This window comes from Pimephales promelas, chromosome 19, assembly GCF_988280905.1.
Source record: "Pimephales promelas chromosome 19, fPimPro1.hap1.1, whole genome shotgun sequence".
Taxonomy (NCBI): domain Eukaryota; kingdom Metazoa; phylum Chordata; class Actinopteri; order Cypriniformes; family Leuciscidae; genus Pimephales; species Pimephales promelas.
This window is the reverse complement of record NC_142787.1, coordinates 16,472,123-16,498,257: the sequence shown is the minus strand read 5'-3', so window position 1 is coordinate 16,498,257 and position 26,135 is coordinate 16,472,123. Positions and strand designations below refer to the sequence as shown.

The 26,135-nt window shown below is 37.9% G+C and overlaps 1 protein-coding gene across 6 annotated transcripts in view; it reads right to left on the bottom strand.

The window, feature by feature from the left end:
• The window catches only part of LOC120490733 (putative E3 ubiquitin-protein ligase HERC1), a 90,492-nt gene that overhangs the window by 58,733 nt on the left and 5,624 nt on the right, over nucleotides 1-26,135 (bottom strand). For 5 of the 6 annotated variants that reach the window (XM_039688121.2, XM_089123892.1, XM_089123893.1 and 2 more), the window contains exons 2-31: nucleotides 24,805-25,771; nucleotides 23,317-23,412; nucleotides 22,987-23,172; nucleotides 21,490-21,801; nucleotides 21,126-21,222; nucleotides 20,703-20,846; nucleotides 19,347-19,474; nucleotides 19,089-19,233; nucleotides 18,204-18,375; nucleotides 17,685-17,819; nucleotides 16,010-16,175; nucleotides 14,712-14,837; nucleotides 14,277-14,498; nucleotides 13,140-13,292; nucleotides 11,968-12,100; nucleotides 11,477-11,668; nucleotides 11,059-11,271; nucleotides 10,779-10,952; nucleotides 9,541-9,652; nucleotides 9,036-9,162; nucleotides 7,733-7,904; nucleotides 6,163-6,451; nucleotides 5,985-6,063; nucleotides 5,824-5,872; nucleotides 4,557-4,795; nucleotides 4,218-4,415; nucleotides 3,609-3,729; nucleotides 1,656-1,896; nucleotides 1,204-1,358; nucleotides 48-307 (exon numbers count right to left, since the gene is read on the bottom strand). In XM_039688121.2, the coding sequence (XP_039544055.2) occupies nucleotides 48-307; nucleotides 1,204-1,358; nucleotides 1,656-1,896; nucleotides 3,609-3,729; nucleotides 4,218-4,415; nucleotides 4,557-4,795; nucleotides 5,824-5,872; nucleotides 5,985-6,063; nucleotides 6,163-6,451; nucleotides 7,733-7,904; nucleotides 9,036-9,162; nucleotides 9,541-9,652; nucleotides 10,779-10,952; nucleotides 11,059-11,271; nucleotides 11,477-11,668; nucleotides 11,968-12,100; nucleotides 13,140-13,292; nucleotides 14,277-14,498; nucleotides 14,712-14,837; nucleotides 16,010-16,175; nucleotides 17,685-17,819; nucleotides 18,204-18,375; nucleotides 19,089-19,233; nucleotides 19,347-19,474; nucleotides 20,703-20,846; nucleotides 21,126-21,222; nucleotides 21,490-21,801; nucleotides 22,987-23,172; nucleotides 23,317-23,412; nucleotides 24,805-25,737 (5,769 nt within the window). In that variant the 5' untranslated portion in view covers nucleotides 25,738-25,771. The remainder of the gene's footprint in view (nucleotides 1-47; nucleotides 308-1,203; nucleotides 1,359-1,655; nucleotides 1,897-3,608; nucleotides 3,730-4,217; nucleotides 4,416-4,556; nucleotides 4,796-5,823; nucleotides 5,873-5,984; nucleotides 6,064-6,162; nucleotides 6,452-7,732; nucleotides 7,905-9,035; nucleotides 9,163-9,540; nucleotides 9,653-10,778; nucleotides 10,953-11,058; nucleotides 11,272-11,476; nucleotides 11,669-11,967; nucleotides 12,101-13,139; nucleotides 13,293-14,276; nucleotides 14,499-14,711; nucleotides 14,838-16,009; nucleotides 16,176-17,684; nucleotides 17,820-18,203; nucleotides 18,376-19,088; nucleotides 19,234-19,346; nucleotides 19,475-20,702; nucleotides 20,847-21,125; nucleotides 21,223-21,489; nucleotides 21,802-22,986; nucleotides 23,173-23,316; nucleotides 23,413-24,804; nucleotides 25,772-26,135) is intronic. The other variant, XM_039688124.2, reaches the window with a different exon arrangement.

Genomic DNA, 26,135 nt, shown 5'->3' with positions numbered 1-26,135 from the left:
TGTCAAGTGAACAGCACTAATAATAAAAAAAGCACTTTCTTTCTCACCTGTTTCATGACGACCGGGTCTGAACAGGCTGGGAGAAGAGCTTCTAGAATGTGGAAGGCAAGCAGCTTCGTACGCAGGTTGTGGAGATGAGGATTTCCAGAGTTGCATTTATATGAGATAATTGACATCAGTGGATCGATCCACTTGACAAACGCAGAGACTCTTTTGGCCACCCTTAGTGACAAAATGCGCCTTAGGAAGACTAGAAAGTCAGAGAGCTGGGACTCCACGACCCTGCTGCTGCGAACTATATTTGCACCTAAAATTAAACAAAAAGTTCATATATAATACAATACAATACAAAATTTACCATACCGTTAAATGTTTGGATTTTGAAAGATTTTCAAAAATGTTTTTGAAGCAAGTCTCTTATGCTCAAAGCTTTATTTGCTTAGTGAAATATTATTATAATTGAAATACTTAATTTTTCTACTTTAATATATTTTAAAATGCTATTTCATGTGATGCAAAGTTGAATTTTCAGCATTATTTCTCCAGTCTTCAGTGTCACATGATCCTTCAGAAATCATTCAAATATGCTGATTTGGTGCTTGAACATTTCTTATTATCAATCTTGAAAACAGTTGTGTAATTTTTTTCAGGATTTTCAAAAAAACAGCATTTATCTGAAATGGAAAGCTTTTGTAACAATATACACTATCAAAAGGTTTTTTTTTTTTTGAAGAAATGTATACTTTTATTCAGCAAAGATGCATTAAATTGATCAAATATGATAGTAAAGACATTTATAAAGTAGCAAACACTTTATGTTTCAGATAAATGCTGTTCTTTGAACTTTCTATTCGTCAAAGAATCCTGAAAAAAACTGTACACAACTGTTTTCAACTAAAATGATTTCTGAAAGATCGTGACACTGAAGACTGGAGTAATGATGCTAAAAGTTCAGCCTTGCATCACAGGAACAAAAACAATTAATTTCAATTGTAACAATATTTAACAATATTACAGGTTTTAGGATCAAATAAATGGAGCCCAGTTGTTAAGCAAAAGAGACTTCTATTAAAAAATATTAAAAATTCATACTCATCCCCCATATAAATATATAAAATACATTTTATATGAACAAACAAGTCTGTTAAAACAGTAACGACTACAGTAATACTACACTAAAGAACATGTGTTGTAATGACTCACTATCTCGTTTGGGTGTTTCTTCTTGGATGTGTTCTGTAGAGTCACTCTCTAGCACCTCCTGCTGGTGGACAGCATGTAACAATCCCTGAAGCTGCTGGCTCATTACATCCATGAGAGCCTGGGACACGTCCAACGGCAAGGTCTCTTCACAGGAACTGGAGAAACACACACATACACGTTAACTGCAACTGTACAACTTGGCTTATCTGTAGCCATGTGCTGTAGCAGGTGGCCACTCATTGTGGTAAAAGTAATGCTTGCTGATACTAAAACCTTTAGATGAAATTATGTTTTGAAATTTCTTTCATTTATACTTCTTTCTACTATGCAAAAACTATTATGATGTTAACATGAGGAATGCTTTGAACGTGATTATCTAAGGCAGCAGTTTTCAGTGTGAGAGCATATTATGGGAGGCGTTTTGTATTTAATTTTCTAGTTTATAATCTCACCTGGCCGCTATGGCAAATATCTGTAGGAGTCTGGCAGCGGCCAGCTTCACCGCCCCACCGAGCTGCATGTGTCCGGACATGGAGGCGGCCAGCCAGCGTTGGTTTAACAGCACACAGGTGTTATCAGTCAGTGTGGACAAGATCTCCAGCACGCCACATTTAATAATCACTACCAGATCCACCGGCTGATAGTGAAAGTTCAGAGCAAAGACTGTAGCTAACAGCAGGTGCTGATAAGAGCCTGAAATGAGACAAATCTATGTTAAATCATTCACTACTTACTTAAACTGGTGTATTACTACAGTAATACTGTGCCAAACTACAAAATGCAGTCAAGCTCAATTTTAGGCTCAAAAATGAATGGCATTGACCACAGTTGAAACAATGGGCAATGATAACAATAAAAGCTAAACAGTTTAAATTTTAAACATTTTAAATAAGAAAATAAACTGAACTACTTTTAGTTTTTTTTATTTATTTAAGGGGTTACTGGAGGAGTTTTGAGATAATAGTCCAAATAAATTTGACCCTCCCCTCGCCAGAAATACATTTTTCTATGACCTACAGTAAATGTACCTAAAGTACTCTGTTACTTGTTTTTGTTTTCAGACATGATAACAGTCGTTTTATACAAATTTTTGATCGTGGACGACGAACAACTTAATCTGTCTGAGCATATACGTCTCATCACACCGGCAACCAGTTTGTGTGTCTATAAGTTGCTTAAATTTGCAAAATAAGCCCTTTTAATTATGGTCTATGTTTTATAAAAAAAATGTTTTGGAAACTAAATAATGTTTAGTGAAATTAGAAAATATGTAATTTTAATCACTAATACTATTGTTACTATTTTAATTTTTTTTTTATATATAATTTGTATTAATAACATCAAGATACATTGTAAAGTACAAGATAGTTCATTTAAACGGAGTTAATATTATTTTACCTGTTTGTATATGATCTACTCACTAATAGCAAGAATAAAATATAAAACAAATATAATTGAGTAAAAAAAAATTTGCAAGTACAAAACATTTAGTTTAAATGTAACCGATATTGTTTACATTATTTTTATACTATTTATTTATATTGTTAATTATAAATTAAGTAATTTTAAAAATGAAGTACTTATATAAAAATTAAAAAAATCTATGAAACGATAAAAAAAATATTTAAGTTTAGCTGGCTTAAAAAATACAAATTTAATGTCTTTTTTTTAAGTTCAGATAAATTCTACATGCGTGAATAAAGGCCCCGATATTCTTCAAGCGAAATCCAATAACGAATTGATGTGACGTCATTTAGAACAAAATCAGGCCAAAACAAACTTCATTTGGAGTTTATTTGGAAGTTCGAAACAGGTTGCCAAAGCGAACTTTACGGAAATGCTTGCTACGACTGGTAAACACCTTTTCACGCAGAAATCTTTTCATTTCTCCTGCTCTGTCCGTCAAGTTCAGACGACTACAAGTGAAAACATGAACACACTGGAGAGCCGCTTTTCAGCAGAAAATGAAGATGTACTTCTGTTCTGATGAAACGAGACCCTAACACTGTTTTTCATGTTTAATATAGTAAAGCTGCTTGTTTTTAAGCAATCTATTGTGTAAACTGCTTTATAAATAAATGTGGCAGGACTTTACAAAAGTGCCAAATTGCAGAGCTTAACCAAACATATCCACACTGCTATGATCAGATGCTTTTCTTATGTTTCATTAAATAAATGCTTGCAGTTTTCTCAATTGTGTTGTGTTTATTTTGTTATTTAAAGAAAAACATGCTGCACATTTTTTTCATATTCATTTAAACGCAGCTTTCAGCAGTGTGGGCCATGTAGGAATTTCGATAACAGTATAAATCTGCTCAAACATTCCGAACTTCGTTTTATCCCTGACCGGAGAACGGAAACGAACTTTGAGTGAGTATATCAGGGCCTTAAGAAGCATTACCCACCTGCTTGCTCTCTCTCTAGCGCCACCTTCTGTCTGAGCACACGCACCAGCTGCTGATAGAGTGTGTGAGCTGCAGACTGTAACTCCCTCTGAACACAGATAGGGGCCGACTGAGTCCCAGCCTACACACAAAAACACAAACAAAGTCATCTAAACACCTGCAATTGTATTTTAATATATGTTTAAGATCACGGTCATTGTGCATGTGCATCTAATGTAAGATGTTTGTGATACAAGTGCTTTTGTCTTTGCTTGCAAAAAAAAAAAAAAACATTTACCCCAAAAAATGGGTGGGAGTTAATTTTTAAACCATTATAAAAAACAGTCACGTCACAAAATTATTTTTGTTTTTACTTAAACAAAGGATCACCTTTATAAATGTTAATTAATATTTCTTGCATTCATTCAATAAAATTCAACATAAGCACGATCTACATTTACGTTTATTCATTTAGCTGGCGCTTTTATCCAAAGCGACTTACAATTGCTATACATGCCAGAGGTCGCACGCCTCTGGAGCAACTAGGGGTTAAGGGGTCTTATCCACTGCGCCATCACCATCTAAAAATGAATGTGTATTTAGGCTGATGTCATTAACAGCATGTCTTACTGTATAATGGTGAATCTTGTTGTTCTGAGCCACTAGACTGCCGGTGATTGGGGCTCCCAGGCCAAAGCAGCCAGAGAGGAACTGCAGCTGCACTGACTGCAGGAGACCTGGGAAACGTGGGGGCGCTAGTGAGCTGACACTCTTTTCTTCCATCTCTGACAGGAAGGAGGAAATCTGACACAAGGCCTCCAAACGCACCTGGACAGAGAGTATGAAAACAACTGTAGTGTCTACATCATTATTACTGTGTGAGAATATTACATAACTGTTAATGCACTAATTTCTTCTGAACTTTAGCCAGTAATTGAACATAAAAACGCTCTGACATGGCTTTCCCACCTGAGCTCTTTGGTGTTGCTGTGCCATGGCTACAGTGATGGCTTTGGGGTCCGCCTGTGTACCTCCATCTTTGTCCATCAGAGAAGAGGTCCGGAGGAGGCTCCCACACAGGAAATGGAAGACCTGGCTCAGAATGGTTGTGCCACCTCCGCCCGGGCACAGCATGGTAGTGGGACTGATGCACTGCCGCAGTCGTTCCCAGGCGTCTTTCATGATGCCCAAAGAACAGAGAGGAAGGCCTAGCAAGGAACATGACTGATTGGCTCTCCTTTCATATATACTGCAGTCATACATTTGAGTTGTCTTAAACATCACACCTCTGAGCTAGAGAGATGTAATGTGAGATATCAGACATGTGTGAAATTAAACAGATTAGACATGCGAGATCAGATTTGTGACATTCTTCTGAATTCTTCAGAAATCAGATCAAACGTGAGATCAGGCAAGCGAAAGGGAGAGATCAGAAAGGTGAAAATTAAAATGGGAGAAATCAGATATGAGAGAATATTCTTTTTACAAGATCAATTATGTGGGATAGGAGTAAGATGACACAGATCAGACATGTAAGAATATGTGACTTCAGACACGAAAGATTATTTATATGAGATGAAACACATAATATATTAAAAATGAGAGATAAAATGTAAGATTAGACAGGTGCATATGAAATTTGACAAAATTAGATCTTAAAAGATCAGGCATTTAAGAGATCAATTATGTGAAATATGTGAGATCAGACATGCAAGATAAGCAAGACCAGATGTGAGAAATTAGACATAAGAAAATATATGAGATGAGACACATGATAAATAAAAAATGAGATCAGTTATATTAGATGAGACATGAGAAATTAGAAACATTAGATCAGATATCAGACATGTGTCAATGGTCTGACATGTGATATCAGATATGTAAAAGATCACGCATGCAACAAATCCACTATGTGTGAGATCAGATATGCAAGGTAGATGTGAGAAATCATACATGCGAGATTAGATATGTTAGGGATCAGTTATATAAGATGAAACATGAGAAATTAAAAACGCGAGATCAGACCCCTGAGATCAAATGTAAAAAATAGATGTCAAAAATCTGATGTGATATCGGACAGAAGAAACAAATGCACTTTGTGTGAGATCAGATATGCAAGATGTAAAATATTAGACATTCAAAATCATACATGCGAGAACAGACATGTTAAAAATCAAATCTGCAACAGATCCAATATTTGTGAGCTCAGACTTAATATGCTACTATAAACACTCACCCATTTTATTCTTGAATGACCCTGTGGAGCTTTTAGACTGATCTATCATCTTTAAAAGAGACGAAACAGACCACAGATGAAAAACAAACAAACAAAAAGACCCATATGAGATATCAATTCATCAATATTAAACTAAGGGGAAACATGGGATGTAGAAATACCTCTCTCTCACTGAATCTTCTCTCAGAGGAGGACTGTAACTCCATCTTTGTTCCAAACGCCTCATAGTAGGGTGGAGATCTGTGAAGTGAGAGATATTTATCACTTACAGACAGTAAATGTACTGTATCCCACCAGCATGTGCAAGCAAATGTTCTGTAATTGTACACAAAAGCAGACCTTGCCAAACTGCTCTCAGTGGGCGTCGCAATCTCCTCCTGCCAAGCAGCTCGAACCCCCAGCAGAAGGAAGAGGCATCGGGAGACCAGCAAGTGGCACGCGGCCGGGAAGGACAGGCCCTGGTCACTGGTGCTGTGGTGGTCCAAGGGCCGCTGAGGAGGATCCCTGTCTGGCGTTCCCGGGCTCTCTGTGCTGCTGGGTAACGTGCTAGTGCCAGACGACTCATACACAGTCTCGTTCTGTTGGAGCTGCATTGCCTCACGGGTGGCCAGGAAGCACTGCAGCACCTCTGCAGGGAACATGCAAACAGTTTGCAATTACACAATACAACACCACAAGTACTTTAGAGCAAATAATGCCACATATCAATCACAACCATGACCATATACTGTAAAAAAAAAAATGATAGGCTTTGGATTACAGGTAATAATGCTGTAAATTAGGTCAAGTTCCTTGCACATCCCGATCATTTGGCTTCATAAGACCTCAGTGTATCGTCAGGATACACTGGCTATTAACTCTTTCCCTGACCCTCTGATTTTCCAGCTTGATTCTATTTTTATCAACACTTGAATGTGGGTAAATTACATAAAAACAAACATTTTAAGCAAAAAGCTGAGAAAAAGTTGTTTTTGTCAAAGGCTACATCCAGATCGGATTCAGAACGATGATCAAAACATAGATGGAGTAGATAGAGTCCATCAATATCCCCAAAGCTTCAGAGTGCTATAGCTCGTCCTGGATCGACATTTCATTCAGTAACATTAGGCAGTTTTGATTGATATGCTGTTTAATGTTGATGATCGCGTTATTTTACATATGCATACAATTACATAAGACATTGCTTGTGATATCACATGTGTTTTGATCAGGAGATTCAGTACTCTTTGAAAAGATGTGTTATCGCGCCCCTAACGCATTGAAATTTCCATCAATGGTGGGTAAAGAGTTAATGCCTGTATTTTTTTTTACTCTCAAAGTGACGGTAGCCATTGACTTGCATGACATGAATCACCAACGACCACAGTTTTAGCTAGAAATCTTTATTTACATTTCTACTGAAGAGAAAAATCTTGGATTGCCTGGGGTTGAGTAAATAAACGTCAAATTTTCATTTTTGGGCGAACTATCCCTTGAATTCAATGTGTCTGTTTGCAAGTTTACTAGCAATTATTGAATAAAAAATTGTTTCAAAGTAAATCCTGTGATAATGTGTTTCAGTGTAATGACAACACAACCTTAAATGTTAAATATAAAATGAAAGAAACAAAAGAAAATAGGTCTCAAGATGTGAAAAACTAAAAGAACTAAAAACCATGCAAATATCCTCCTAGTCATTGTAGTCAATACTTACTCTCCACTTGTATATAAAAAACCCCTATATATTATTATTATTATTATTACTAAATTGATTTTAGGCATTTAATCCCAGAACAATGGCCAAAAAAAGGAGGAGTGCACCACAACACTGAGATTGTAGAACAGGCCTTTTTCTGAGACAAAGAAGCCTTTGGTATACTGCACGGTGGAACAGAAGCAGAGGGAAGAGCACAGAAAGCAGCGAGTTTACCCGGCAGGTACATACTGCTGATGCTGGGTGTCTCCTCCTCTAGGGGTTCTTCCTGGTTGTGTTCAGCTGCGTGGGATGTCTGGCTGCTGGGATCTGTGTCTCTTCCCGTCTGCTCTCCTGAGCTCCCTGCCTCCTGTCTCTCCTCACTGGGGCTCTGAGAGCCTAATGAACTCTGGAAAGGACGAAACACAAGGAGGAACAGTGATAATATTGGTAATATTAACCGAGTGGCCTGGGGTATCAGACCATATCAGTGTTATCATTGTTCACTCGCACAAAAATCGCTGCAAAAGATGCCTTCCAAAAGGTTTTATAGTAGTAAGCATCTTTTGCAGCGATTTTTGTGTGAGCATATCAGTGAACACCCCAGACCACTCTGTGAGTTTCACGTCTCCTCAACCACAGAAACCGAAAATTCTTGGGCCAGCAGCATGTGTCCAAATTGCAATCTTAACCGTTCTATTTCATCAGAAACAATCTTAAAACAGGGCTTTAAGAGTAAAATACAGAACTTGTCTTTTAATGTTATTTTGTTCCTGGTTGCATGAATTTGTTTTATTACATTACAAGTTTGTGACAATTTGTTTTTTCTAAAGAATAAGTGCATTAAATACTAATATGATTTTTTTTTAAATATTTTTGAAAGAAATCACTTATGCAGAACCAGGACTGCATGTATTTGATTAAAATATGTTAAAACAGTAATATTCTGAAATATTATTACCATTTAAATGACTGTTTTCTATTGTAATGTATTTTGAAATGCAATGTTTTTTCCTGCCATGAAAAGGTGAATATTCAGCATCATTACTCCAGTGTCACATGATCCTTCAGAAATCATTCTAATTTCCTGATTTGCTGCTCAAGAAACTTTATTATAAGTCTTGAAAATAGTTGAGCTGCTTAGTATTTTTGTGGAAACTGCAATACATGTTTTAAGAATTATTTGATGCATTGAAAGTTCAAAAGAACAGCACTTAATTAAAATAATATAATATTATAAATGTATTTACTGATAATTGTAATCAATTTTTAATCAATTCAATAATTTCTTTAAAAAAAAGGGATTTAAAATATAAATTGGATATGTACAGTATATAAAACAAAGACATGTTTTAACAAAAAATAAAGAATAAATATTTATAATTTTGCACTATTTCTAAGTCAACAATGAAATATAATTTGTGACATTAATCATGTGATATTTCATTATTTATGTTAATTTTAACTGAGACATTTAAATCTGAGACTTATAAAACCTATTATACTACATTTACATGAAATGTTTTTTAATGTGTTTTACCTGTTTGGTGGCTGTTGTTGTTTGGACGCTGCTTGTGTTTCCTATGCTCTCTTTATAGGACAGTAGAGTGCTGCGGATTTTATACACCACTTGATATATTTCAGTCAGCACCTCACAGGGCTCATATCTGCAATCAAACACACACACACATTAATGGACAGTTTAAATGATTGGTTCATCCCTGCTGTTGTCTAAGTACTGAGGAAGGTTTATCTGGATTCATGACTATCAATTCATATTTACCAAACTCTCACTCTCACAAATGAGTCATTATGGCTAAGGCATTTATCATGTGAGATTTCACACAGCACGGAAAGAGACATGGACTGACACTTTAATATTCACATATAGATCATTCTTTAAATAGAGCATATATTCATTAAATCTAGGTCAACTAATTACAGAGTTCATTACACCATAGCATAAGTGAGACTGGGGAGGTAAAGGTGTAAAAAAAGATGTAGGTAAAGAGAGAGATAAAGGGCGAGGTGTGAATCTCACTCACTTATCCTGCCAGTAGGCTTCATGAAGGCCAGCATGTTTGAGCAGAGCAGCCAGACTACAGCGACACGCCATCTCTAATAGGGAGTCTCCCACTGATCCACTACTGTCCCAGTCTATAGAAAAACACACACCAAGGTCAATATTTAGACAAGCACATGATGACAGAGCTTATTGTAATCTGAAATACCTGACTCTAATTGGCCAATTGCAGGATTCTGCAGTCAACAGTTTGATAAGACCACTGAACAATGTACTATATCTATATACATTGACTGATTTCCTACATTTAAATATTGAATTAATTATATATATATATATATATATATATATATATATATATATATATATACACACACGACACATTTAGTATATATAAAACATTTACATTTATTTTTATAAATATAATTATTTCAAATAATAATACAGGTAATGTAAATCAGTAAATTAATATCTTGCAATGTTTTTTACCTTCTTTTCATATTCTACAAACCTTAAAGGAGAACTCTGGCGCAAAATGAACCTTTGGTCTACACTAGTATATGGGGGCATTGACTAAGTAAAAAGAAATCGCTAGTTTATACCACTAACAAGGCTCAAAATAGCCTGACACTAACACAGTAACATAATGAGGGTCCCTACATGCAAAACGAAGCATTGAGAACTTTGTAAGTGTACAGACCGTTTAATAAGAAGATACTTTATGAAGACAGTTCACTTCGCAAGTATACAGGCAGGAGCCATCTTTGGAAAACAGTCTCGACAAGTCAAACCACGAACGCCGTTCATACAGTTCAGAAGTTTGCTGAACTTCATACAGTTAAGCTCACTTGGCACGTCGTTCGTAGTTCGACTTATCGAGGCTGTTTTCCAAAGATGGCTTCTGTCTGTATACACACTAAGTGCACTGTCTTTATAAAGTATCTTCTTATTAAACGGTCTGTACACTTACAAAGTTCTCAATGCTTCGTTTTGCATGTAGGGACCCTCATTATGTTACTGTGCCAGTGTCAGGCTATTTTGAGCCTTGTTAGTGGTATTACCTAGCAATTTTTATTTTTCATTACTCGATGCCCTATATACTAGCGTTATACGCTAAACAGTTTTTAGAGATAAAACTCTTTATATTAAATTATCATGAAAACAAATCTCAGAGAACGGTCAACTAGGAACCAATGTGTAATTAGACCAAAGGTTCATTTTGCGCCGGAGTTCTCCTTTAAAAAATCCTGCCTCTCTTACCTCGATTCGCTGCAAACTCCTTCATTTTCCTCCAGAGGGCGCTGGCTGGTTCTCGCGGGGAGCCGAGGGCGAGTTCCACTAACGTTGTGTTCTCTTCCGACAGGCACAACTCAGCTATTCTCACATCCCCACAACCCACGAACACAGCCTCAGTCAGCCAACCCATTGCCCAGTCTACAGGAACATAGATGAGTATTTTATTTATTTATCTATATTTATGTATGTGTCTATGCCTTACAATACAAACAAGGGCTGATGCCCCCTGGTGGTAGGTCATTACCCAGCTGATCAAAGTCAATCTCCAGCCCGTTTCTCAAGAGTGGGTTACAAAGCCAGAACTCTGCCGTCTTCTCCTGGATGGAAGGGGGCTGCCCCTGCAACATACCTCCCAGGCAACGGCCAATGGCAAGAGCTACAGACCTCTCCAGGTCAAGAAGCCACGCCCAGTCATCTGATTCTGGTGGCAGAATTGGTTCAGAGGTTTCTGATGCTTCTGTAACAGGAAGGAAGGGTGTGTAATTAGCAGTAATGAGTGCATCTCAGTAAATTTCTTCACAGTGCATCACTGTGATGATCTGTCATTTGTAATTGAATGTAATTGAATTGTAATTGAATTCTTTCTGAATCGTTTGAATGCCAAACAATTCATTAAGGTATCTGAAATGTTTTCAGAGAAATTCTGAATTCTGGTGCTTTACCCTGTGAGTTTCCTTCCAGCTCCAAGTTCTCCAGGTGTGAAGTATTGGGCAAGTAACAGTTGAGCTCGTTGAGATGTTCAAGCAGAGTGAGCAGGTGAGGGAGGAGGGGTTTGACAACAGCCAATGGCAGCAGGAGCAGGGAGTACATCACCTGACACAGTAGACTGCCAGCTACCGAACCAAACAGCACAGCTACAGAAAAACAAGACAACCAACTCAATGATTGATTGATTGATTGATTGATTGATTGGTGGATGAATGGATCCAAACCAAACAACACAGCTACAGAGAAACAGACAATGGATGAATGGATAGATGGATGGGAGGGAGGGATGCTTTCCTCAGTAAACCCCTGTTAAATAAAAACATGCTTTGTTTTTCCCCCCGAACCGGAATTTGTTTGTACCGTTACACCCCTAATGGATGAATGGTTAGATGGACGAATGGATGGCTAGATGGACGAATGGATGGCATGTAATGTGTGTTCTTACTGTGCAGTTTCTTGATGACGTGTTTGTCCAGTATGCTCTCCTCCAGCAGAATGGTGGATCTCCTGAAGGTCTCGGCTGCGTATGGCAGCAGCAGGCACAGGTGCTTATGTAGCAGCACTACGCTGCTGTCATCCTACACAACACACGAGCAAAACAAAACAAAAAACTATTTAAACACTTATACAGGCTGCCTCTGGGTTCTTGAACAAGAAATAAAGGTGACATATCATGAAAATCAGACTTTTTCTGTGTTTAAGTGCTATAATTGGGTTTAAGTGCTATAATTGCTGTCATCTACCAACCCAGAAAACAAATTACAACACAGTAACTTTGTTTTGGTAAGCCACTCCAAGCAGGTAAAAATTACAAGCATTATAAAATTACTACCAATTAAACTGCACGTTTCCACCCACAGAGCCCAAAATTTGGTTTTGCAAGCGACAACAGTGTAACCAGTTCTAACACAAAGGCAAAAGTTTGAGCAAAGCATGCAAACTATTCTGTCGTCACTCCACAGACGAGCACAGAACACTATTAGAGTCCCAGATTCAGATGAGACAGAGAGCAGTGGATTCATTTTATTTTCAACAGAAATCCACCAGAAACAGATGAATCAATGTAACTCCCCAACAACTACATAAATGTATCCACTAACCATTTAGAAATGTCCAGGTGAAGTCTAAAAGTTGCAACCTCTTCCTGAGTCTCTCTGTAAGTCTGCACTCCGCAACTGGTTATTAATGCAATTTTGGATGAGTGAGATTATTCGCACGTTTTGTTTTTGTATCTGAACCTTGTATAAAGGATTGGCTATCTTCTGAAAGTGGGCGGGGAGCAGCAGCTCATTTGCATTTAAAGGGACACACACAAAAAAACGGCGAGTTTTTGCTCACACCAAAAAAGGGACAACTTTGACAAGCTGTAATAAATGATCTGAGAGGCATTTTGAGTTGAAATTTCACAAACACATTCTGGGGACACCATAGATTCATATTACATTTTGTGAAAAGGGGCATAATATGTCACCTTTAAGCATCTTTGACTAAACAGGCTCACACAACGGAATTTTATTTCTTAAAACTACAATCCGTAACTACTGCAACTGGCAACCCGAGGGAGGGAGGTATCATATGGATCAGGTTTTTTACAGTAAATGCGTTGTTGTACAGTACCTCAGTGCCTGTGTGGATGTAGCAGTGGGCCAGCAGGTGTCTGTGAAGGGCTGACAGCAGGTGGTGGAAGTGTGATGGAGCCTCCGTCTGTTTCTGGGACTGACTGGAACGCTGTTTATCACTGTTCTTCTCCAGTTCACCAAACGCACGCTCCTGTGTGTACAGCAGAGTTCATGGAAAGGAGAACATGTTATGAATTGTGTTTTGATTACTAAAAGTTTCCTCATAATATATTAAACCAAAATGATTAATTTCATATATATCCCAAAACACCTGTTGAGTTGAGTTGATTGTTCATTTACTACACAGGTGTTTAAGGGAGCCAGAGATGAGTGAAAATGAATACAATTAAATTATTATTATTATACACTACTGCTCAAAAGTTGTATTCAGCTAGGATGCATTAAATTGATCAAAAGTTTTGTAAAATTTATAAATGTCACAAAAGTTTTCTATTTCCAATAAAATGTTCTTTTGAACTTTTATTTAATCAAAGAATCCTAAAAATAATTTCACCGTTTTCACAATAATATTAAGCAGCATTTTCAACAATTTCAAGTTCCTTGAGCATTAAATAAGAATAATAGAATGATTTCTGAAGGATCATGTGACACTGAAGACTGGAATACATAGGAATACAATACATATTAAAATATATCAAAATAGACAACAGTAATCTTAAATGGTAAAAATATTTTTTACAATATTACTATTTTTTTTTAATCTAAAATAAAGTCTTGGTGAGCGACTTCTTTCAAAGACATTTGTTTTAAAATCCTACTGACTACAAACTTTTGAACAGAAGTATATATAATAAATCATTATATCAAATATATATTATCAGTTATATTTTTCGCTATATTAATTATTAGTTATATATATATTAAATAATGATAACCAGTAGTCAAATTGTTCTAATGTCAGTTTTTAAAGCATATTTCCTCTCGTAAACCATACACAGGAAAAAATTCCCAAAAAAAGTCAATTTCCAAAGTGTCTTTGGAAGGAGGGGGTGTCGTAAATGAATATATGCTTACTTAATGCTTTTTTATTATTATTATTCTTTAAATTTGAATTAAAATGAAACCAAGGCTTGGAAATAAATCGAATCTTTTGAGTCGGTCAATCTGGACTGACCGTATAGAACCCAATGCTGAGCAGCAAGGTCTTCAGGAGGACCTCGGCCAGGTGAAGTTGGTCTGGAGCTTCTGAACTTGAGCTAACACTTCCAGTGGGGCGGTCAGGGGTGGGCGGCAGTGCCAGACCTGCACTCAGCTCCCCGGGCGAGCTGTAACCCAGCAGAGACGCCACGTGACTCTGTTCCTGCAGGCTGTTCAGCACCATATCCAGCTGTAGGCGCTGTAGAACAGGAAACAGTAATATCACAGAATAATTAGCAAACATTTAATACAATACTTACATGATATGGTAAAAACGATGCGTAATTGAACGGCAGGGTTTGAGAGACAGTTTTAACTTGAGTTATATTGATTTGAGGGCTTTTCTCAGTAAATGTGGATATATGCACGACACGTAACAGCCAGAACTTTGATAGTGTTCCTGTATGAGTACCTGTCCTTTAGACAGGCTTTCCCAGCTCTCCGGGCCCTGAGGTAACAGAGAGTGCAGCAGCTCCGTTCTCTCCCTGAGAGGAGGCAGCAACAGAGACGCTCCGATGGACAGCGTGCTCATTACAGCCTAAACACACACACACAAACAACAATTAATTTTCACGGTGAAGGGAATGACTCATATACTGGCATTCTGACAGATGACTCAGTCGAAGCGGTTACACTGAACTCTTGAAGGTTGTGAAATGTCGTGTCCCCTGCAAACTCCCTCGAAGAGAATACAGAGCGACCGATTCCATCATCTTAGTGTTTTGAACATGTGGGCAGAAGTCCAGCAGCATAATGTGAGCATTCTGATTGGCTGAAGTTGTTTACTGTTGTGTAAGCCAGAAAATATAGCTTGTGCTGTTGGGAGTGTGTGTTTAAAAAACATAAAAATAAAATGAACATAAAATGTGTTTTGAGATTTTGCATTAAAAAAAAATTCAAGATGAAAAGAATGACCAGATTTTAATATAATCCACGTTTACTTGAAGCAGATAAGTTTGTTTAAAAGTATAATTATTTGAAAATATATAATTTAATGTGTACTAAAGGGGTCAGAGTAGATTTTACAATGACCACAACTTCCATTTCTATTAGTATTTTAGCATTCATTTCCAGATGATTCATTTTTGTTCTCTTGATCGCAAGGTATGGAAATGCACTTTATTCACAATCTTTCTATCATGCATAAATATGGATAAAAACTTTGCTACTGACATCAAACATATGCCATGCCAAGTATAATTTTCCAAAGAGCACAATAAATCACATAAAGAAACAGATATTCAGCACTTTCTGTGAGCTTAACTAATTTCTTGTAATATGACTTTAAGGTACAAATTAAAACCGTACAATACTGTTCAAAAGTTTGGGGCCGGTATATTTTTTAATGTTTAAATGATCAATTTAAAGTCTCTTTTGCCCACTAAGGCTGCAATTATTTGATTAAAAATACAACAAAAGTAATATTGTAAAATATGATTACAATTTCAAATAACTCTCCCATTTTAAAATACATATTAATATAATCACATTTCTGTGATGGCATGTCACATCTGAATGTGGGATTCTTTGATGAATAGAAAGGTCAAAGAAACTTTATAAATGTCTGTCTATACAGCCACTTTTGATCAGTTTAATGTTTTCATGTTGAAAAAAAGGGTTAATTTCTTTAAAAAACAGTAGTTTTCATCAAATGGATTACATGAATATATGTAAATTATAAATATAAATGTATGGTGTTTGATGGCAGACCTGTTGTATGGAGTCGGGTACATTAGAGTCAATGAGTCTGAAGAGCAGGTTCCTGAGGGGCCGACCCTGAGCACCAAGCACTGTGGCCCCTGTTCCCCCTGCGTGGGCCAGCGACAGGTGTATGGACAACAGTTTCATACACAACAACACAAACTGGTGATGTTCCCTGGGAAAGAAACCAAGAGGGAGAGAGTGACAAGTTTAAAGATGAGAAGTCTAAAGTGACCTTTACCGAGTGCCAGGCCATATGCTGCTCTGACCCCATCCCTGTGGGTATGAAGATGGTTATGGGCTTATGCCAGTTACCCCTGTGGCTGTGTGTGTGAGTGTGTGTGCTGTTACATGAATGTCTTTCAGCAGCTGACGTCGACACAGATAAACCAGATTTCTTGCTTGCTCATGCAAATCTCTAAGTCACAATCCTAAAATGTGTTAGGTGGATGCTAAGGAGTTGCTAAATAGTGACCAAGACAAAAAAAAATCTAAAATACATGCAGAAACTAACTAGCTTTCATATGTATCAGAATTAGCAATGGTAACCATGATGCTGGCCTTTGAAAGCACCACTAAAAAATAAAGATGCCTAAAGCAGCATATAAAGTGTTGGGGTATTCTGGGAGCTTCCACATAATGAGATCATTAAGACATTTGACACACTCTCTCTCCCTTCTTTCTTTAGAGATAATGCTGCAGAAATAAATGTTCTGACCTCAAGGTCAACATAAATCACTTACCATCTTGTTGTGCCCTCAACAGGGAAATATCAGCGGTATTATGTAATCTGTGTGACAGCTCTTATGTAATCTTAAAGCTTGCAGTCTTGCAAATGTCCATGCATCAGATTGGCATGATTTAAACATCCATCCATTACTCCATATCTGGGTTAATATTATTATTATTATTATTAACTGAAACCATTAAAAAAAATGTACTTGACAAAAATAAACGTAAACTGAAATAAAATATATATATTAAAAAAAGTTATTTTGTATACCAAAAAAACTAAAATACAAAAAAACCTATTAAAATGAAAATAGAAAATATAAACATTAAATCTAACTTAAACTATGAATCAAAACTGTATCTCAGTATCTCAATGATACTAAAATAACACTGATCCATATATCCATTATCTTAATTAATAATATATAGAATAAAATGCACTTTTGAACAAACTAAAAAAAATATTTAAAAAATAATTGAAATCAATTAAAATAAATTAATTAAAAATGTTACAATTTGTATAAAAAATGGATTAATAAATAAATACATTTAAAAATTATGGATTTGTAATTTAAATATATATATATCTATATTTTATTTTTATTTTTTTAATAATACTATTTTCCACAAATAAATCAAATGTGAATTTAAGCATGCGTGTTGCTTTCAAGTGTTCCTTGTCAAATGACGGGTGTCTCACAGGTCACAAGCCACTGTGGAAAAAGACTCCTGGATGCTAGCTGGATATAATTTCACACCATCCATCTATCCTCCAACCTATCTATCTACAAGATTTGTTGCATATTTTATGTTTCTAAAACAGCAATATCTGACATTTTGTGCCTCTATATACACTATACAGTCCATATTATTGTTTGATCGTTAGTGGTTCAAATTTCAATTCATTTGTAAATCTAGGTGGTTTGGTGCGGGTGCAAGTGTGTTTATTTACCTCTTAGAGGGGAAAGGTGCAGGAGGTGTGTCTCCACTGATACTATCGCAGTAACGCTCCAGGAAACTGCGCAGGTATGTAAATGTGCTCTCCTCAAGATCCACACAAAATGGCCTGTGCCAAGCCACCAGCTGCCTGCCACACACACATAAGACGCATAGATAATTCACATTCAGTCAAGCCAGGAAAACAATGTTACGTGAACATATTTGAATAATGGAAAATGGAAATGCAACTGCATTAATGCATTAGTGGTGAAACTCACTCCAGATGGAGCGATACGAGTTTTGATTTGCATGACGAATATGAGAATGGTGTGGTTTCCTGTGGGTTTAAACTCATTTCAGGACAAAATGCTTTTGGTTTGGGTTTAAATGAGGAAATGAGGGCTTTTTATTTCTATTATCCACAGACAATGAGGGACATAAACAATGACATACTGTGCATGCATTGTGGAAGCTCCTTCATATAACTTCAGTCCTCACAACAACTGAAATAGGTCTTTGTCTCTCTGCTCACCTGTCTGTAGGAACTGCTGTCCAGGCCAGGCTGTGGGACGTGCCTGCAGTGATCTGCTGTATTGAAACCCCTTCTAGACCAATCACCTTCTTGGGTTTGGTGACTGGCGTTGAGGTGTGGCCCTGCCCACACTGGCCCATGGCATTGTTGCCCCAAGCAAACACTTCGTTTTCTATAACAAAAAACAATAAAATCGCATAAGCATTTTCATGAAGAAATAAAATGAAAGCGGCATGAATCTGAGAATTTCATTTAATTGAATAACGTCTTTTCCTCACATAGGCTCATCATGGGGTTTCAAAAGATATGGAATGTAGTGCATAAGTTGTATGGACTTTTACAGAGTCCATTATAAGGCTTGAAAACATTATTTGCCATTGAAAAAAGTAACTAGTATGGCTCTTTAAAACCCTCTTTTTGTGTCCCACAAAAGAAAGAAATCAAAGGTTTGGAAAAACATAAGTATTACAATTGTCAGCTATTAAAAATAGTTTTAAAATAAAGCTAAAATAAATTAAAATACAAATATTAGCTATAACATAAATGATTAACACAAACTAAAATTAAAATAAAAAAAATATATATAGTAAAGTTGATTAAAAGTATTTTTAAATATAATAGTATAAAATAAAAATAATTATAATAAATTATCATTGATCGACAAATAATTTCCATAAAATAAATTACTCATTAAATACTGTTAACAACACATAAAATCTGTAGACTTACTTTAGAAGAAGAAAAAAAAAGAAAAGATTTTGTCTAATAATATTGCAGACAGCAAAATTTGCCTAGTGGAGCAAAAATGACATATTTCAGTTTTTTAAATCTTATTTAATCCTATTTTTATTTTATTTTTTCCATTTGTTTCTCCATATCTCTCACCGTGAGACAGAGCGAGACAGTGGCTGTCTCCGCAGGAAATGTCGATGACTTTAGTGATGCTGAGTTCCTCTATCAAGCGAGGTCTGAGTGAGGTGGTCTCAGACGAGCCGCAGCCGAGACACGAGCCGCAGCCCCACGCAAACACCTGCATCGCACACACAGGAGAGCGTAGAGACACAAGAATTTATAAGGGTGGATATAACGGACGGTACATGTTTACTCTGTTCAAGTCTGGGATAAATGAGAGGTTGTATATACCTGGCCAGCAGATGTCAAAGCCAGTGATGACTGGCTCCCAGCACACACTTTTCTGATAATAAAGCCATGCAGGGATTCTATCACTTTAGGCCTGTATACACGGTTTGTCTCCCCATGTCCCAGTTTACCTGTAACACAAACACACACTAAGAATTCCCTCTGACATGGACCACAGTAATTTGCGTCAGGTTTCGTAAAGGTGCGTCATATTCAGAGGCCGTGCCAGTACTTGCATCAACAACTGTTTCTATATATCACTCTTATTTCAAACATGTTTAAGCTTGTCTGTGGATATTATGTCTGATAGTGCTGCACTGCAGAATTTTTCTTGCTCTACTTTTGAAAAGCAAGCGTCACTATAACCTACTCACTCTGCAGGGCAGAACACAGAAGAATGTGAATGGGCACATTGATTTTGATTCAGAAAGTTGCATGAACAACTGCTGTAAACTGTGTATAGCTGTTAAAATTGTTGTGGCAAATACAACTTGAGTGAAATATTCCCTCTTTGCATGCCATTCAATTAAAATTCTTCAATTCATATGGGGGAAAAAAACACAAAAATCTATTTTTCACAGATATTCCTTGGGTGAACAGGAGCAATTGGATTTTGAAATAAGAGACCAACTGATAATGCTTATTTATGCATGGACGGATGGATGGACAGACTACTAAATTAACTAAATAATTAATATTTGCAATAAATGTGTGTGTGTGTTTGTGTGTGTGTTTGCGTGTCTGTGTTAAGATAAACATGTTACGGTGCCTGTGAAGACCAAGTATTTGTAGAATATCAGTGTGAATATCTGTTTAAAAATAAATAAATAAATAAAAAGAAAGATTTAAAAAAAAAATGTCTCTCTTGATTTGAAATCCCAGGCAAAACTTTATTAAAATGATTTGAGGGCTTTCAATCACCAAAATAGACTCACTATTAGTCTGTACACGTTACTGTACACGTAACAGCCTTGAAAAACATGCTGAGCTAAAGGATGACTTAATATCTTACATTTGTCTGGTAACGTCTCTATGAATTCACTTCAGCGAGATGACGGAAAATGTTCAAGAGAAATAAAAACATGACTGATTTTGGTGCAAAATGTGGAAAAATTTAAATGCTACAGAAGCATATAATACGGGCACTTCATCCACCTTATTTATAACTTAAATGTGTATGGCTTTCACTGTCATTTGCTTACAGTTATTTTAAACATCTCATCGTGCTGCTTGATATTGCAAACTGGCATTCATTATATTATTTTAATGTACTTACATAATTATAAACCCAACCAGGAGTCTTGCACATTCACAGAAAAGAAAAACACATTGCAAAATAAGGTGGATATGAAATATCACCATTGTCCCCTCCTCCAAAGGACCAGACGATTCGGCCATCTTGAGCCACAGCGATGGTGTGAGAGCTTCCACAGGCCACTTGCCCGACCCCACTGATGTCCTTGACCAGAGTGGGCACGTTACGACTGTGACTATCGCTGTGACCTACATGACAGACAAACAGAGTTAAAATAAAACAGAGACAGACTTCTGACACAGCAGCCTGACTCAGTCTTGTCGACTGCCTGACTAATTATTTCTCTGTGGATTGAAAAAACAACAACCTCTGTGCACAGCAGTCTTTCAAACCATTAAACCACCTCACAGAAATCAATAGTGCATTGTATTTCACTGACAACACTACATCTGAGAACATATACTCGGGTCTCAAGTGTGTGTGTGTTCAGTGATGTTAAGGGGGTCTGTAAGAGGAGAGTGATGTACCGAGTCGACCAAAGTCGCCTTCCCCCCAGGTGTACAGCTCTCCGTCATTAGTCACCGCAGCACTGTGTCTGTATCCAGCAGACACACACACCACCACCTGCAACACACATACAGGAAACACACTTTTACAAGTGCAATAACAACACACAAACTAGTTTCTTACATTTTCTGAAGAAATACTAGTGTTGGCCAGGGTGTTCTGGAATGTTTGAATGCAGTTTCAGGTCATGTGGTAGCTAATTGTAAACAGCTACCAGAGTATTCAGGAAGTTGCTCACTCGCCCAAGCCAAAAAAGCTCAGGGTAATACTCTGGATAAGACACGATTGGAAAGAAAGCATGTAGAAAACATGATTTCCACTCACCTTCCCTAAAAGAGGGCCCTGTATAATCTTAGGGTATTTCTGCGTGGCGCTGTTCCCGTGGCCCAGTTTGCCGTAATCTCCGTCTCCCCAGCTGAACACCTCTCCCTCTGCCGTGACGGCCAGCGTGTGTCCGTCTGATCCCTTGGACGATGACACCTTCCTCATGGTGCGAGGTGGTTCCAGAACCAGCTTCTTAGGCATAGACTGGTTATTAGAGTCTCCCAACCCCAGACGCCCATAACTACCCTTCCCACAAGCCTTCACTGCACCATCAGCGGATACAGAGAATGTGCAGTACTGGCCAGCCTCAATCTGCAGGTGGAAAAAGAAGAGCCGAGTGAATTGAATCAACTGTGATCGAGGATGTCTAAACTGTATTAGTGAAAGGCACAGTTGATTAAGATGCGGCTGCTGTTTTCGAAATTGTATTTCTCAGTAATAATGAAAAGACATGTCTGAATTAAAAACCAGAGACTGTTGGGCCTGAATGCTACTCCAGATTAGATAACAAAACTTTCCACAACACATATTCTGTAAGAGAAGAAACTACAAAAATTAGATCGGTACAGATGGTTTGCTATTATTTATAATATGTGACCCTGGATCACAAAACCAGTCACATTACCAGATCTCTCTCATAAATTTTTTTCTCCATTGTTGCACGGGTAAATTTGTGGCAGTGGGATATTGTGGTTTAAGTAAAGATCATGTAAATTTCCTACCGTCAATATATAAAACATTTATTTTTGTGAGTGAATGCAGAACAATCACAAACATTAATGGACAACTTTAAAGGCGATTTTCACAAGGTTTCAATTTTTTTCGCACCCTCCGATTCCAAGTTTGCAAATAGTTATCTCAGCCAAACGTTGTCCTATCCTAAAAAAAAAAAAAAACATATCAATGGAAAGCTTATGTATTCTGCTTTCAGATGATGTATAGATCTCAATTTAAAAAAAAAAAAATACCCATGTGACTGGTTTGTGGTCCAGGGTCACATATAAGCCGGACTGCATTATAAACATATACTGAAAAAAAAGAAAAAAAAAAGTCTTTGGCCCCATATAATGCATTTCTTTTCGTGCAACTAATAATTTAAATTTACATCATCTAACTTTTTTCTGTCATACTGAAAAGAGGAACCAATGTGCTCAGTTCCTATCTACATGAACAGGTTAATATTTTCTTATAAACAGTTTACCAAGCTAACATTTCAATAGCATATCTGTTTCCATAAAATCTGACAAAACAGCTCATATTAGACTGCAAACCTGTCAATCTACAATAAATGAGCTAACAGCCCAGACAGTGCCTTTACCAACAAGCTCTTTTGTACAGCTGTCAAATTGAGAGTTTGGATCTCTCTCATAACATTTTTCTTCGAGTGGTCTTTCTCTTCCTTCTCATGCTGTCTCTGTTGGAACTAATGTTAGCTTCATGACAGCTTCCAGTTATTTGGGTTTTCATCACACTCGAGAAACATAAACCCACACACACCATTTGTGCATCGCTGAAGCCCTGAGCCAGTTTGGGCTGTAAAATCTTCTCCAGCGTTCCCTCTGCGAGCTGATGGCTGCTGTTGCTACCCCACACGTACACCATGACGGCGTCGCTCTCCGAGCCGGAGGAAGAGGAAGAGCCCGTGTTACATGAGCACAAGCAGTTAGAGGCCAGGGTGCAGATCTACAACACACACACACAGATTAAAGATTTATTTATGAGAATATAAACTCTTAGAGGCCAAAGTCTCTCCAACTTGGCATGAGAAATCTTAAAGCCCTATATAACAGTCTGTGAACACTTGTGTATTTATTCGCACAAACACACCTCTTCAAAAAGGCAAAGAGCCACATGCGAGAGGCTACAAAGTCCGTCAGCATCTTTCTTCAGCACCTGAGTATTGACGGATTCACCACGAAAAGCCTGTAGGAACAAACAACAAATTAAAGGCTACAGTACATCGTTCAAAAAATACTGTAGAACCACAAAAAACCCTGATAACGTACATATGTATTATCTCTGACTAAAGAAAATGCTGCCTTATTGTTTGAAGTCACAATGAAACAGAAGTACAGTAGTGACAGATCTTTTCTTCCTTATTATGACATGCATCAGAGAGAAATAAAAATGGGCGAGGACTTCTATTAATTGGCTGTTGATTGAATGGAGGCTGCAAGAAACAGGTGGATAAAGCAGAATAAGTGTTTGGAAGTACAAAATATCACTAAAGAGAAGTCTGTCACTTCACAGGAAGATCAAATTAACAGCATGTATTTATATTTTCAAATTTTGTATTCAGTCGATCAATTATAGGATTTGAAGGCAAGAGGAACCACTTCCAGCAACCTACTTCTCTAATTAAAGGGTAACTAAACCCTAAAACAACTTTTTTTAGTTGATGATCTGTAATACTGGGGCTTTATTAATGCTGTTTATTGATTCAAGTAATTTGTTTTTTCACATTTGGGTTTAAAGTGTTTTAATTCTACAATATATAGTGTAAAAACGTCCAAGTGCTGCCCTCTTCGGGTTGAACGGTGGCTACTGCAGTTGAATTTTCCAATTGGAAGTTGTGGTACTCTGTGATGTCAGTGAGTTTCAGCTAACCACGCCCTTGCCTACAGAAAGACCCGTCTCGGGTGTGCGGTTAGTGTTATCAAGTGGCAAAGCAACCTAGGTGACATTTCATTATCATGAAAATAAAATTGTTTCATATTTTGACTGAAGATTACAAACACCAATGTGCTTAACCAGCTAGATTTTCACAGAACAAATCAACTTTGAACTCTGGAGTAGGAGAATCTACGAAAAAACACTTCAATATGGGGAACACGTTCTGCTGAACTTGAAGCACAAAAGCCTTGAAGTAGACATATTTCCCATTAATTAAGACATGAATAAATAAGAGCATGGCAGAGTGTGGCTCAGGCGGCTTTCAGTGCTGGGAAGTCGGCCAAGAGCTCCCAGTCAAATGAAAGCCACAATCTTATTTAGAGCAAAAAAACAACAACGTTTGAGCCATTCCTGCCCTCCATGAGAGGAATACAGAATAATGGTATACTATGGTATGGTTCTAATGTATTAGAAGTACAGTAACAATTAGCAACAATGATTTTGTTTAAGTGCCGAGAGAGGGATGAGCAAATGGAGGAAGGTGTTAGCCAAGCCTCAGTTCTGTAACTCTATACTCTCTCTTCGTGCAAAAGAGGCACAGCTTTCAATACTAGTGTCCATTACCCATTAGTATTTCTGTATATTACTTCACTTATGCTATTAGCATAACCGCTAGGTCAACCGCATGATGTAGGAACACACCGTGTGCTGGCGCATTTGTTGCAGTGTTTGATGGATCAGCTCGTAGCCCACTCCAACTGTTTCAGAGGTGGTGGAAGAAGCAGAGGCGGCCAACGCCACCTCCACCCACTCCAGAAGGAAGCGCAAGGACCCTCTTTGTAAGGCTAGCGAGAGAAGGAGCTCCAGGGCTAGCCTGCGACCCGCCCGATCCGCCCCGGACCCGCTGACAGCCGTCTTCTTCAGGAAGTCTCCAACTTGCGCAAGACAGTCGAGCCCCACTGTTGGGATCTTGTTCTCGTTGGCCAAGGAAAGAGGAGGCAGGGCGGCCAGGACTGAAGACGCGGTGGCCAATACCTCATTGCACAAAGCGACATCTGGTGGGTTCTCAAGACGCCCCCGCTGCCAACTCTGCCTCAGTAGAGCAAAAAGGAGACTCAACCCAGTCCGGACACCCATTTCGATAAGAACGTCCGTGCCTGACTTTGAACGGGAACTGCCTGTTGGCCAAGGCTCAGACACTGACTCTAGAGTGCCCCCTTCTGCACTGGAGGATGAGGGCTGCGGGGGGAGCGGCGCTCGGAATCGGTCATGATACTTGCTGTGGAGGGCGTAGAACACCCTCTGGAGGATCACCAGCCTGTGGTGCAGGGATAGGGCAAAGGGGGTCTTTGCCAGCATGCGGTGGGCCAGGCATCGTTGACTGTGTAGCAGTGCGGATAGATATTCCTCCTTCTCCTCCTCAGCACTGGATTCATACTGGAAATCAGGCAAGCGTGGACCCATTAGGTCCTGCACTGGCTGGGCCAAGCCCACAACCTCCTTGTTGTAGAGCAGTTTTGCATAGAGAGCAGCCGCTCCGCGCCGTGTGGCTGTCTGAACGCTGTCCTCCGCTGCCCAGGAGCTGTTCAGGTGCTCCTGCCACTTGAGCATCACGTGCGTCTGAGAAGGCACCATCACTGTACATTATTCACACACAAGAGGCACATAGCTGGAAAAGAGACAGAAAGAACAAAAGTAAGAGACATTTAGAAAGTGTATATAAAAAAAAAGAGTTCTAATTAGGATTGTGTATCGAGAACCGAACCGGGGATTCAATAAGACACAGAAATTGCATATAAACTTGAGGGCCTAATAAATTTGAATAAATTCTAATAAATAACTCAAATTAATAAATTTAAATAAATAATCTAATCAGAGTTTGTCTGAACTAGCATTACTCTTCATAATGGAAACCTGGATATAACCTAACAATAACACTGTAGGCATTTGGGGGGGGGGGATCTCACCCATAATATTCAGTCTATCACATTTCAATCTAGAACATGTGGTTATACTTGTCAGAAACGGACTAC